This window comes from Vombatus ursinus, unplaced genomic scaffold, assembly GCF_900497805.2.
Source record: "Vombatus ursinus unplaced genomic scaffold, bare-nosed wombat genome assembly UNPS02011700.1, whole genome shotgun sequence".
Classification (NCBI taxonomy): domain Eukaryota; kingdom Metazoa; phylum Chordata; class Mammalia; order Diprotodontia; family Vombatidae; genus Vombatus; species Vombatus ursinus.
In genome coordinates, this window is record NW_020951478.1 from 6,861,821 (window position 1) to 6,875,650 (window position 13,830).

General features: G+C 40.4%; 1 protein-coding gene across 1 annotated transcript in view; it reads left to right on the forward strand.

Moving 5' to 3' along the window:
* Positions 1-4,359, forward strand: part of LOC114039227 (guanylate cyclase soluble subunit beta-2-like) — a 90,015-nt gene extending 85,656 nt beyond the window's left edge. Inside the window, exon 17 of the mRNA XM_027856916.1 lies at positions 4,214-4,359. Coding sequence (XP_027712717.1) covers positions 4,214-4,359 — 146 coding nt within the window. The remainder of the gene's footprint in view (positions 1-4,213) is intronic.
* The last annotated feature ends 9,471 nt before the right edge of the window (positions 4,360-13,830 follow it).

Consider the following 13,830-nt stretch of genomic DNA (forward strand, 5'->3'; position numbering starts at 1 on the left):
CTGAGATGCTATCTTCTCATATCCACTCACCCCAAAAACTAACTTTGGATTTCTCTTTTTATATATTCTGTATTTACCTCTCTGTGAATGTGTTGTATCTCTTCAAAGGTCCTTGAGGGCAAAAGTCTCACTTATATCTTTGCATCCTCTTCACTGACATGGTACCTTGGTTATAGTAGGCTCTTAAATGCTTATTGAGTTCATCACTAGTGCTTTGGGGCCTGAACAATGAGTTTATGGAAGCTAAGCAAACTGGATGAGAATTGCTCCCAAGAGAATAGCAAAACTCTTCTGCCATTTTGGAAAGTGAAACTGAGAACCCTGATGACCTCTGCATACAATTATGCCTAGAAATCTGGAGAGGATCTTGTTTTTCATCATCATCATCATAACCACGTTCTATTTGTCTTGTCTATTGGCATTGATGAAATAGAGAAGCAATGAGCTATAATGGAAAGAATGCTCGACCTGCAGCCCAGAGAGACCTGGGCTCATATTGTAGCTCTTACACTCATTTCCCGTGTGATTTTGGACACATAACTTAACTTCTCAACACCTCAGTTTCCTCGTCTATGAATAATGATAACAAAATCTGCAATGCTCATCTCCCAGGGTTGTTGTGGGGAAAGCACATTGTAAAACTGAAAATGGGTTATTATCATGGATGAATTTTTCTGGTTGGCTTAGCTTTCCATCCTGTCATCAGGGTGACATTCTTGCCCTCCATTTCAAATCCTGTGTAGCTCAGTTTTTCTCTCTGAGGAAGGGAACTGGGAAAGAGGAAAATAATTGTAATGGAAATGCAAAGGCTGCAGAAAAAAATATGCAAGAATGAAAGTGATATTGAAGATATGAATGAACTACTAAAAAGTATCCCAGTTAGCAAAGAATGCACTATAGAGACCAGAAGCATGAATTAGTGATTCCAAGCAAAGTTTGAGAACATGAGAAACCAGGTGGAAGAAAAAGATGAAAGAAAAACTTTGAGTTAAGGGGAGATAATAGTGAGTTCCTTTCTTTTTTCTTTTGCAAGGCAATTGGGATTAAGTGACTTGCCCAGGTTCACACAGCTAGTAAGTATCAAGTGTCTGAGGCTGGATCTGAACTCAAGTCCTCCTGGCTCCAAGTCTGGAGCTCTATCCGCTGTACCACCTAGCTGCCCCTAATAACACTGAGTTTCAAGCACTTAATAAATGCTTGTTGACTGACTTACTAAAGACTTTTTAACACATTTCACCAGAACAACGATTGTCACTATTGGGAATAAAGGAATTATTGTGCTTTTGGAGAGCAGGACTTGTAAATAAAGGAGTAAATCTCTTGGTTTGTAAGGAAACTGGTTTCTTTTCCTTCCTTAGCTAGAGTTCAGCACTCCAGGTTCTTATCACTTGATGTATTCCTTTGCTTATTTGTTTTAAGCACCCCCTGTGGTTTGGGGGGAAATCAAAGAGAGAAAATAAAGGGCAGCTAATTTCCTTGTCCTCATGAAGGTTTTGTGGGACAATTATCCTATATGTTCTCTCCTTTCCTCCTTCAATATTCCTGGGAGGTAGAGAGTAAGCATCCATTATCCCAGTTTTACATCTGCAAAATAAAATAAAAAAGCTGAAGCAGAGAGATGTTAAGTAAAACAAGGAAAGCCAAATCTCTTTGTCTGGTACTGAATTACTGACAAGCCAGGGGAATATGAGACCAGTCTTCTCAATAGGAAAAATTGCCTCCCGATGTATTTTACAGTGTTTTATTTGTTGTGATTAAAAAACAATACACACAGTCCTTCCTATCTCTTTTAAATAGCATAAGATTCTGCTTCACAATAGAATGACGGTGATAATGCTGTCAGCATATTGGTTATAGTTATAACTGTAAAAGGGCCCTCTGAGTGTAGGCTTGAGGGGGCTGGTTGTTCATCTCTGCTTAGCTCTGACCCTTCATGAGCTACACTCATTGCCTACCCTTCCAACTTCTTTATTCCCATAGATGACATCACCATTCTAGATCTCACCAATCAGACTCAGAACATGGGAACCCTCTCTGACCCTTCCGTCATACCACACACAATCACACTTCCATTTGCCAAGTTCTGTTGTTTCCATCTTCATAAAATCTCTGGAAACAGTATCCATTCTTCTCTCACTGCAACTTTCTTAAATTTGGGGCCATCAAGACTTTGCGTTTGTGCTTTAAGATTTGCAAAGAGCTTCACATATGTTAACTCATTTGATCCTCACAACAACACTAGGAGGTAGATGCACTATCACCTCAGTTTTACCACTGAGGAAACTGAGGCTCAGAGAGGTTAAATGACTTGCCCAGGGTCACACAGCGAGTAAGTGTCTGAGGTAGAATCAGAAGACAAGTCTTCTTTACTCTAAGTAAGGAAGTTCTTCTTGAGGGCCATCTCCAGTCATCCTGATCTATATTTGGCTACTGGACGCAGATGGCTCCAGAGGAGTAAGTGAGGCTGGTGACTTTGCATACTTCCCTCACTTAAATCCAATTAACTAACAAGTCATGGCATCACCTTCCTGATGCCACAGTCCTTTTTGAGAATGAAGGACAAACAACAAGGAAGTTCTTACTATATTCTCCAGACACTGCACCCTTTAGATTTCTAAACTGATCTCCTGGCTTCCATTCTATTCCCTTTTCAATCAATCCATCCTTCCTAATCCTCTCTGATTGGGTCACTCTTCTCCTCAAAAACCTTCAATGGCTACCCTTTACCTACTAAATAAAGTATAAACTGTCAATCTTTGCATTGATGTCCCTGTTCAATCTGACTCTAGCTTTATCTCAAATACACACTTCACATAATTTGTGTTGAAACCAAAATGAACTACTGTCATTTGTCTTATTGTTAATCTGCTCTCTCCCTCTTCCTGAACCTTTGCTCAGACTATGCCTGGTGAGCAGAATTTAGGGGAGGAGAGGAAGCAGCATTTTCACCTGTTGAAGTTCTTCCTCACTTCAGAGCTCATGTCAGGTGCTACCTTTTCCTTGACACACCACCCCCAGCTCAAAGTCAGCTGTTTACCCAAATTTCTCAATGCATTATGCTTATATCTCTTCTGTGCAGTAACATATTCTCTTACGTTTTGTTCACTTGTTTCAGTCGTGTCTGACTCTTTGTGATCTCATGGTGTTTTCTTAGCAAAGATATAGGAGTGGTTTGCCATTTCCTTCTCCAACTCATTGTACAAATGAGGAAACTGAGGCAATCAGGAAGTGACTTGCCCAGGGTCCCACAGCTAGTAAGTGTCTGAGGCCAGATTAGAACTCATGAAGATGAGTCTTCCTGACTTCAGGTCCAGCACTCTATCTACTGTGCCACCTAGCTGTTCTTGCATATCACAGTCATTAGCATGTGTGAGTGTGTGTGTTTGCGTGTGTGTGTGTGTACATACATATATATACATAAACATATACACATATGTCTATTTTTAAGTTATGAACTTTCCCTAAACTTCTGAAATAAGATAGCCTCTGAGTTCATAGCATCAACTGTGTAGCAATAAATAGAGATGTCATCAATTTAAAATTCCACAAATTAGCCTTTCTAATGGAAACTGTAAAAGAAAACCCACACAGTAACCTCAGATTAGATCAAAGCTTCTTAACCTTTTGAGGGGAATGGACCCTTTTGCCAATCTGGTGAGAATAATATTTTTAAATGAATAAATTAAAATGCTTAGGGATTTGAAAGGAAACCAATTACATGGAAACACAAATTTCAAAATAGTAAACAAAACAAAACAAAAATACAAGTTCAAAGACTCCAGGTTAAGAACTCCTCCCTGGGTCTTTTCCTTCAGTCTGACTCCCTACCTCCTTGTTCAATCTCAGCTCCAGGGTCATTCCAGCTTCTTCCTCATCCCACACAACTCCTACCCTTCCTTATAGACAGGTTAGTTAGCCAGCCTGTTTATATCTTGAAATGTGATGCTTTTCATTAAATTAAGACTTGACAAATGAGATGATGGAGACCATGCCAAGAGAAGCATATTGCATTAACAAGATATCAAATCCATCCAATAGAATTACCATAGATGGGGCCCATCAGCCTTGGCTACGAAAAAGTTCTGTCTCCCAGGATACTATGAAATCCTAGGAAAGACTATCAATAGTTTCGGCATCATGCTCCCTGTGGAATAGCTATGCTCACTGCTTTGAGGGTCGACTGATTTTTTTTCACACCTCTGTTTTGTTTTAGCCTATGACAGATCAGCAAGTGAGGAGAATGGTGTCAAGGGAGAGGACTCAAAGGAGAGCAGCGATGAACATCAGTGTCCAGATCAAACAAACACACGTCGCTTTGGCCATGACAATATGCACTCAAGTTTCTGTATTTTGTTGTAATAGGACAATGATCTATGACCTCCCCGTCCCCCTCCAACTTGTTGCTTTTTCCTTTCAAGTACTTTAGTGGCAAAGAAAACGAATTCCTTTCAACTTTTCAGTTCAACAGTTATGTGTTGTCTCTTCCTCTTTGGGAGTAAAAGTTAAGAAATGAAACACGAGTCTTGCAAGCTTAGGAAAGTTTACTTCTAAATTTTAAATTCAAAACTGGAACTCCAAGTTTTTAGTCTCCAAGTACTTATCTGATCTCTCAAATGATGTTTTGAGATGTTATGGCTCATTTCCCTCTCTCCTCCTAGAAAGAAAGAAAGGCATTGTTTTCCCATGGTCCCTTACAGAGTTTGCAGAGAAGCTTTCTTCTTAATAATAGACTGAATCATTTGTTCTTAAGAAAGTGCAGTGATACTGAAGGCATAGCGTTTGCAATTTCTTTCGGTAAGTGGTTGAAAATGGGCTGCTGCACGAGAAAGACCCAGGCCCAGCAGTCAGTTTGTAAACCAGCTAATAGTAAACACGTGATGTAAACTGAGCCTAGCCAGAATCTGGTGAGTAAATAATGATCTTTCCCAGCCCTGGTTTGGAAAAAGTGAGACGATGGAACAAAAACAATGCCCAAGAGATGCTTTGAAAATCAAATAGAAGGAAAGATGCAGAAATCACTTTGCCGAGTTAGCAAAGATGTATCATGTAGCTGGGAGGGAGGGTGGTGGTGCCTGTTTTTACAAAGACATGTCCATGTCTCTCCTCCAAGCACTGATTCCACCTGGGACCAACAGTCATACTGTCCCTCAAATCATGATATGAAAATAAAATTAGACCGAAACATGGCAATCAGCTGAGCAGGTAGGGTCATTAGTAGCTATAGTGAAGGAATGCACATGTTAAATGTTTACACCCTCTAAGTATCAGTGACCTGGAAAGTCAGTCATTTGATAAGCGTTTATTAAGCACTTTTCTAGTGCCAGGCATTGTCCTAAGTATTGGGGATTCGAATAAAGGCATAAGATAGATCCGGCCCTAAAGGAGCCCACAGTTTAATGGGAGAGACAACATGCAAACAACTACATAGAAACAAGTTACAGATGGAGTAAACTGGAGATAATCCATAGAGGGAAGGCATCAGCATTAACGGGGACTGGGAAAGGCCTCCTGTAGATTTTAGTTGTGACTTGAGGGAAGCCAGGGAAACCGGAAGACAGAGATGAGGAGGGAGAGTATTCCAGGCATGGGTGGTGAGGGAACAGCTCATGAAGATGAAAATATATGAAATTGGGAGATGTAGTATCTTTTTTAAGGAACAGAATGGAGGCCATTGTTAGTGTATTACACGGTAGGTAGGAATGAATAAGGTGTAAGTATGCTGGAAGGATAGGAAGGGGCCAAATGATTCAGGGCTTTGAATGACAAAGAATTTCCTTTTACATCTTAGAGGTGATAGGGTGCCACTGAAGTTTATTGAATAGGAGGAGGGTGATATGGTTGGATCTGTACTTTAGGAAGATTATCTGGAAAACTGAATGGAGAATGGACTTAAATAAGGAAAGACTGGAGGAAAGAACACCAACCTATAGACTATTGAAAGAGTCCAGACTTGAGGTGATGAGGGTTTCTACCTGTGTGATGATAATGTCAATGTCAAGGGCGAGAAGGAGGATACATATTAGAGATATTACAAAAGTAAAATCAACAGGACTTGGGAATAAATTGGATGTTGGACGATAAGAAAGAGTGAGAAAGAGTGAGGAGTTGAGGACGGCACCTAGGTTGTAAGCCAGGGTGACAAGAGGATGGTGGTACCTTCAACAGTAATAGGGAAGTTTAGAAGAGAAGAGGTCTTTGGGGGAAAGACAATGAGTGGTTTTGACTTGTTGAGTTTAAGATGTCTGTGGGACAACTCAGTTCAAGATGTATGATAGGTAGTTGAAGCTGTAAGACTCTAAGCCAGGAGAGAGGTTAGGGCTAGAATAAGTAGATTTGAGAATCATCTGCACAGCAATGATATTTTAATCCATGGGAGTTTATGAGATCACCAAGTGAAATAGCATAGAGGGAGAAGAGAAGAGGTCCCAGGGCAGAGTTCTGGGGAACACCCCACCATTAGCAGGAATAATCTAGAAGAAGATCCAGCAAACGAGACTGAAAAGGAGTGGTCAGATTGGTAGGAGGAGGAGAACCAGGATAGAGTAGTAGCATCGAAACTTAAAGAGAAGAGAGTGTAAAGGAGGAGAGAGTGAACAACAGTGTCAAAAGCTGCAGAAGTCAAGAAGGATGAGGATTAAAAAACCGCCATTTTGAAAATAAAGAAGCCTTTTTTGCCCCAGCCTTATTATGGTTCTGTTAGATTCCCAGGAAATCTTGACCAAAGAGGGACTCATGGACCCCCTTCATTCCTTTCAAGGACTGGCTTTTTAAATTGAAACAATCGTTGCTCCTGTGCAAAGGAGGTCTGTTAGCACTCACTTTCGAGGAAAGATCAGCATGGGAGAGATGCGTTTGTACCTTTATGGTCTTCCATAAACTTTAAGCAGCAACCTAAACCTCCACCAATCTGTCTGTCTCCCCTATGCTGAAGGTTCCACTTTTACTGCTGGCAGAAACTCTTCACCACCTTCATTAGCAGATTTTGTTTATGAACTGTGAGCCCACTGCCCAGAAGCCTGACTGGGGTTTAGAAACCGACTTTGGAGCTTCCCCATCTTGTAGCTGTGCTCTGTTCCGTTTGCCTAGCAATGATAAATTGCCATCACTTCTCCATGCCTTGGGCCATTATCCCTGCTGCCTTGGAGATACAGTTCCAAACAGATGGCTGGTCAAATATCTCTCATTGCCATGCCCTGCCCCCTCCAATGTGGCGTAACAGCCCACAGATTATTACAAATACCCCCAGTCTATCTGGAAACATGGGCATAACGGTTTTTAAGCACCCTTAAACATCCTTCAATACCCTTACACAGGGAAACGAATTGCACGAGGCGTTGCCCCACCACTCCCTATGCCCTATCCCCTGCCTTTGCTCTAAATCAGGCTTTCTCATGGTTTTAAATCAAGAAGGCCAAAGTTAACCAAAAAGTTGGCATTTTCCACGTACTTTCTCCTCTCCCTCCCCTTCCCTTCTGTCACTGCTTTATCCTTACTGGACATCAGAACTGGTTTCAGCCTTGCTCAGTCTTGGCTTGGGTCTGTAGTCTCCCTCCATGGTTGGAGTAAAAGTTGTTCATTCTTTTCAATAACCCTCCCCTTCCCCCTCCCATTTCTCTCACTCTCCCTTTTCCAAATTTCCTTCAGTTTAAGTTGTACACAAGCGAGAGAAGAAGAAACATGCGCCGGGCTCAGGAATGAGATCATTTCTCTCCTCTCTTAGCAGGCTTGTAACTTGCTAGTCAGGGTTACTGGAATAAAGCAGGAGAAAGCTCTCTTTCCATAGTGAGCCATCTGGCTCCCGTAGACTCATGCTGATGCTAATCTGCTCAATTCTTTTTCTTTCTCCTTTTCTTCTTTTTCTTCTTATTTTTTTTCTCTCCCAAGGAACACTTCATCTGCAGCCATAAATTCAGACTTTTCCCTTCTGAAGGCAAAGCTTCATTTTGTACACATATTTATTGCTGAATTATTCACCACCACCCCTCCCTTTCCTTCTAGGTGTCAGGAAATCATTGTGATCATTGGTGGGTCTATGTCGTTTTAATGTCAGGGTTGTACTTTCAAATGGAAATTAGGCAATTAGGCTTCACATGGAGAAATCTGACAGATGTAGAGAGGTTTTACACCACTGGCCATGCCACGGTGACAAAAGCAGCCCATGGCTCTCCAGGGATTTTTAAATAAATAGAATATGTTTCAAGAACATGGAAAAATCCAGAAGTAATTAACTGTGTGATGAGAGTTCATAGATCCTGTAGCTGTTTAACTTCAAAATGTGATAATGACATGTCAACGAGATCACTTAACTCATCCTTGTAACAGAGGCATCAGAAAACTTATTAAAATGTGCATTCAAACATAGGCGAATGTTTCATAAGGCATCTGGATTTTGTTTTGTTTCCCGCCCCCTCCCCTCGCCCCATTTACAAACTTAAAGCTTCAAAGTATTTTAATACGTATTTCTTTTCCTCTTTATAATATACATACATGGAGGATATGCACTCACACAACACACATATACATATATGGTTCGGGTCAGTTGTTTCAGTTGTGTCCAGCTCTTCATGACCCTATTTGAAGTTGGCAAAGATACTAGAGTGGTTTGCCATTTCCTTCTCCAACTCATTTTACAGATGAGGAAACTGAGACAAACAGGGTTAAGGAATTTGTTCAGGGTCACACAGCTACTAAGTGTCTGAGGTCAAATTTGAACTCAAGTCTCCCTGACTCCAAGGGCCACCTATCCGCCATATATACACATGAATACATACATACATATACATACCTTCTGTATATATAGACTTCACAGGGGTCTCAAGGACCCCGGAGAAATTGTTGATCTAGTGGCACCTGATTGAACAACTGCATCTCTGGATTTTCAATTTGAATCTCGAAAGGCTTTCCAGCTTGTCTTTGTATCTCCAGCACCTAGCACAGTGCCTGGCACTGAGCTCTTAGCAAATGCTTATTGATGAATTGCTTGAGGAACATGGTTGTTATTAAAGAAATATATATATATATGTATATTTACACTGTATATTCACACACACATATAAAATTATATATGTACAAATTCACACATATCTAAACATATAAATATATTTGTACACACATATCTAAACGTATTATATATAAACATATATTCACACACATATACATATATGTACATATATATATTCACACAGTTTCATTTAATTGATTTGGATTGGGGGAGTACAAATATAGCATCATAGACATAGCGACTGTAGAGCCTGGTCAATCCACGTACAGCTGAGGAGACTGAGACCGAGAAGCCCAAGTGATTTATGTCACAGAGCTAGCCACTTCCGGGTAATTCTGGTACTTGACCTTTACTGATTCATTATCTCATTCTCTGAAGTATGTGGTCCAAAATTCTATCCATCCATGCTATCTTTTAAGTATCAGTTGGGAGATGAGGAAAGAAGGTTGGGGCTTGAGGTATAACTTTGGTAGCCTTCTCAGATCCTCCAGTCAGTAATGATCTTCCCCACTAGGGGATCTCATTTTGCTTGCTCCTCTCATAGACTCTACATGCATATTTGTATTAGAGTTATCCCTATGTGTGTCTAACTGTAAGGTTAATGAGGTCAGGAACCACATATGAGCTAAACTTTCTAGAATCCCCAATGCTGAGCACAGTTCTTTATATACAATTGTTGTTCAACCATGTTAGTTGTATCTGACTCTTTATGATCCCATTTGAGATTTTCTTGGCAAAGATACTGGAGTGGTATGCCATTTCCTTCTCCAGCTCATTTAACAGATGGGAAACTGAGGTAAGCAGGGTTAAGTGACTTGCCCAGGGTCACAAAGCTAGTAAATGGCTGAGGCCAGATTTGAACTCATGAAGATATTCCAAGCCCAGTGCTCTACCCACTGCACTATCTAGCTGCCATATACAGAGTAGTCACTCAGTAAATATTTGAATTAAACCTTAACAGTCACTCAGAAACTGTACCTCTAGAGAAAAGTCACTTGAAATGGAGTTTCCTCTTCTGTCGTGCCTATGCAGACCTGGTTTTGGTGAGATTTGCTGTAATTCCTATCTATAAACCTGGGGTCTGCAGTCATTACCTCAATCTTTCTCTCCATCAGCAACCTCAAAGTAAACACCCACTATGAGTCAATGAGTGCTGAAGAGAACGCCTATTTCTTAATGTCCAAATGCCCTCCTTATTTACACATTCTATATTTACATTTCTACGTTGGTAGAAACCAAAATTTTTGTTACATTGCCCCATCAATAAATTCCTTAATTAAAATGGATTCAAAATTCCAGAGACAGAAGCAAAAAGAAAGTGTACACACAAATCACTTGAGAACGGATTAGTCAGTAGGAAGGGAAGGCAGCCAGAACATGGTGTTACAAGCCAACCACCTTAGTGAGATCTCTGGGAGGATTGCCGACTGCTCTTTATTGAGTAGTTTTCCATTATACCAAGACACAGCCTCTCCAAATTCAGACTTCTGCTGAGAGAAGAAAATGAAAAGGGGAAGAGAAATAAAACAGGAGGAACTGAGGTTGGTGTTTATATGATCAAAACCACCAATACACAATTATCTAATGGCTATCAACTGACTGATCAACAATTAACATTTTTACCTTTATTAAAAATGTTTCTTAACATACTCATTCCATGTTGTCAGGGGTTTTAACACATCATAAGAATAGCGTAAAAAAAAAAGCCTTAAATACAAAATGACAGATACAAACACAGTTTATTAATTTGCCAGACTCAGTAAACACCATTATGATGTGTTTATATGCAATGAACCTCTTATTCAGCTGAGCAAATATTCAAGCACTTACTCTAACAATAATGAAATAAGTTAGCATTTATATAGCACTTTAAGGTTTGCAAAGCACTAGTAAATATTATCTCATTTGATCCTCATAACAACCCTGGCAGGTAGGTCCTATTATTATTCCCATTTCACAGATGAGGAAACAGAGGCATACAGAGGTTAGGAGATTTGCTCAGGGTCACTCAACTAGTAAATGTTTGAGAGAAGATTTGAACTCTGGTCTTCCTAACTACAGATTCAGTGTTATATCTACTGTGCCACCTAACTGCCTCTAAGAAAAATGTATCATGGTCAAGGGCTGGAATCAAACCCAGGCATACTACAGGGCTGGTTAGAACTCTACCACTGAACCACCCATGCAAGGATCTATGGTTGGCTGGATTATTTAAGTAAACATTTAGGAGAAACTAGAAGTGTCAACACAGGAAAAAAATCTACTGATTTTCTGGGCACTGATAATATACTAAAGTGATACTTTGAAAAACATGCCAAAAATCTACTGTCCCTACTTTAAGGCAAAGAATTATTTAGGGCCATTCAAAAAAGCCTGTTTTGAATAAATAGACTGATTTAAGAAGAATAAATAGACCCTTGCCAAAGTTGGAAGAATGTTAGTTTCTTGTTCTAACTACCTTGTGTGTGACAACCAGCTAATCCCTAAAATTAGCCAGATGAGTTGTCCCATGTCCAATACAAACCAAAACACCCCAAAACATCCACCTCTAACATGAATACACCTTTGGTTATCTCTTCTGAAAGACTGGGTACATCAAACGATTCACACCTCATAAACCAAAGAGAATTTTCTCATGGTTTGGATTCACTATGCATTAGCTAGCTCAGCAAAGCAGGTAAATGTGAGATATTTTATTTTGTCAGTCACTCCAGTGGAATGGGGCCAATATTTCTTTAACGCTTAATCCTGGAGGAAATGGATTGAAATATTTACTCCTGAAGAGTGTCTTACCCAAAAAAGAGAAGGCCATAAATGATTACACATCAAAGTCACATAAATCCTACTCAGAATCAGGGGAGGGTCCAGCCAAGGAGTGTTCAAGTCGAAAGGTCAAAGGTATCCCAGGGAAATATTTTGGCCACAAATAGAAGCTTTGGTTCGGTGGCCTCCAAGGCTTTACAAAGGGAGTGGTTGAATCCCATTGAACAGGATTCTTCCAGGCAGATAATCCTCTATGTCTGACAATTTCCACATGTTATATTGTGTATCGAGTAATGGTTTTGTAAAGAGAAATCAACTCCTTTCCACAAACTCAGCCAGAGTTCCACTAGCCAAGTGAGGCAGATAACTAAGGAGACTGTTTGTTGTAGATATTACCAGTGACTATAACATGCAGCCAAATTGCCTCTTTCTGATTGATTTCATTATTCTGGCCATACTATGTGAGCTCACTGAGTAGTCAGGGGGATTGTGAAATGGAATACCATCAAGTTTCCTTCCAGAAGACCTCATGGGAAACCATGGTAATCACTATCCAGTCCTCCGTGTGTCTTCCTGATTAAACGTGGACTGAGTCTGGAGGAGATGATAATATGATGATTTCTACATAGGTTCTATTTTGAATTTTACCTATGACTTTCCTGGACTTTTTCGATTTTGGGTTTCTTCCAGATAATCAGAGGACACTTTGTATTTTCAGTTTGCCCTCTGCTTCTAACAGATATGGGTAGTATGATTTCTTGAAATATGGCATCTATTAGCTGTGTGACCCTGGGCTAGTCACTTAACCCACCACCTAGCCAAAAAAAAAAAATGGCATCTAGGTCTTCTGTTTGCAGAGGCAGCTAGCTAGGTGAATAGAGCACTGGATTTGGAGTTGGAAAGACTTGAGTTCGAATACTAGCTCAGACATTTATTAGGTATGGCCCAGGGTAAGTCATTTAACTTATGCCTGACCCCATCTGTAAAATAAAGGTATTAATAGTACTTACTTACAGGGTTGTTGTGAGGATAAAATGAGGTAATATTTGTAAAGCACTTTGCAAGCCTTAAATTACCATATAAATGCTCATTGTTATTGTTGTTTGGGTGGGGTGATGGTTTTCAAATTATTTCTTCACCTGTTTTCTAGGTCAGTTGTTTTGGATAGTAGATGCCATCTATGTTCCCAATTTTCAGTCTTGACTTAGTTGTAATATTTCTTGTATCATAGAGTCATTAAATTCTGTTTGCTCCATCCTATTTTTTAGATGTTCTAGTGCTTCCATAAGGTTTTCAGTCTTCTGTTCTAAGATATTTATCCTCCTTCCAATTTTTTTCTCAAAAACTCTTATTTTGATTTTTATCTCTTGCCTCATTTTTTTTCCAGGTACTCTTGGAGGTACTCTTTTTCTCTTAATTTCTATATCCGGGGTCAGAAACCTGCGGCCTCAAGGCCACATGTGGCTCTCTAGATTCTCAAGTGTGGTCCTTTGACTGAATCCAAACTTCACAGAACAAAAGGATTCAGTCAAAGGGCTGCAGTGGAGGACCTACCAGGTTGCAGGTTCCCCACCCCTGATATAGGCTTCTTGTGGACTTCATCTTTTCTTCTAGTCTTACCTTCTAGGCTTTTCTTAACCTACGCATTTTCATGTGTACTCAGAATGTTCTTTTTACTCAGCTCTTCAATCCCAGTTTTTGGATTGGGACTGTGCTCCAGGGCCAGGCTCCATGCACTCCTGTGGTCTGGGAAGGGGTAGGCCTGTCCCCACATTTGGGACTGTCCATTCTGTAGTCTCTACACCATTGACTCTGCAGCTCTAAATGAGGTGGCTGGATAGAGGCCTTATCCTCTGTTACAATCTCTGCCTTCTACCTTCACCTTCTTGTGGCCTGACAGGAGTGCCATCTTTGACCCTGTCTCTGTTTCCTCTACTGCTCTCAGCTTCTAGAAGGCCCTCCTTGTGTCCACCTCCTGGATACTGGCACTAGTCCTTTCTCCTGCTGAGGCCTGGACAAGGAACTCCAATTTCAGGACTTTTGTGTGGTCCAGGGTGGGCACCGAC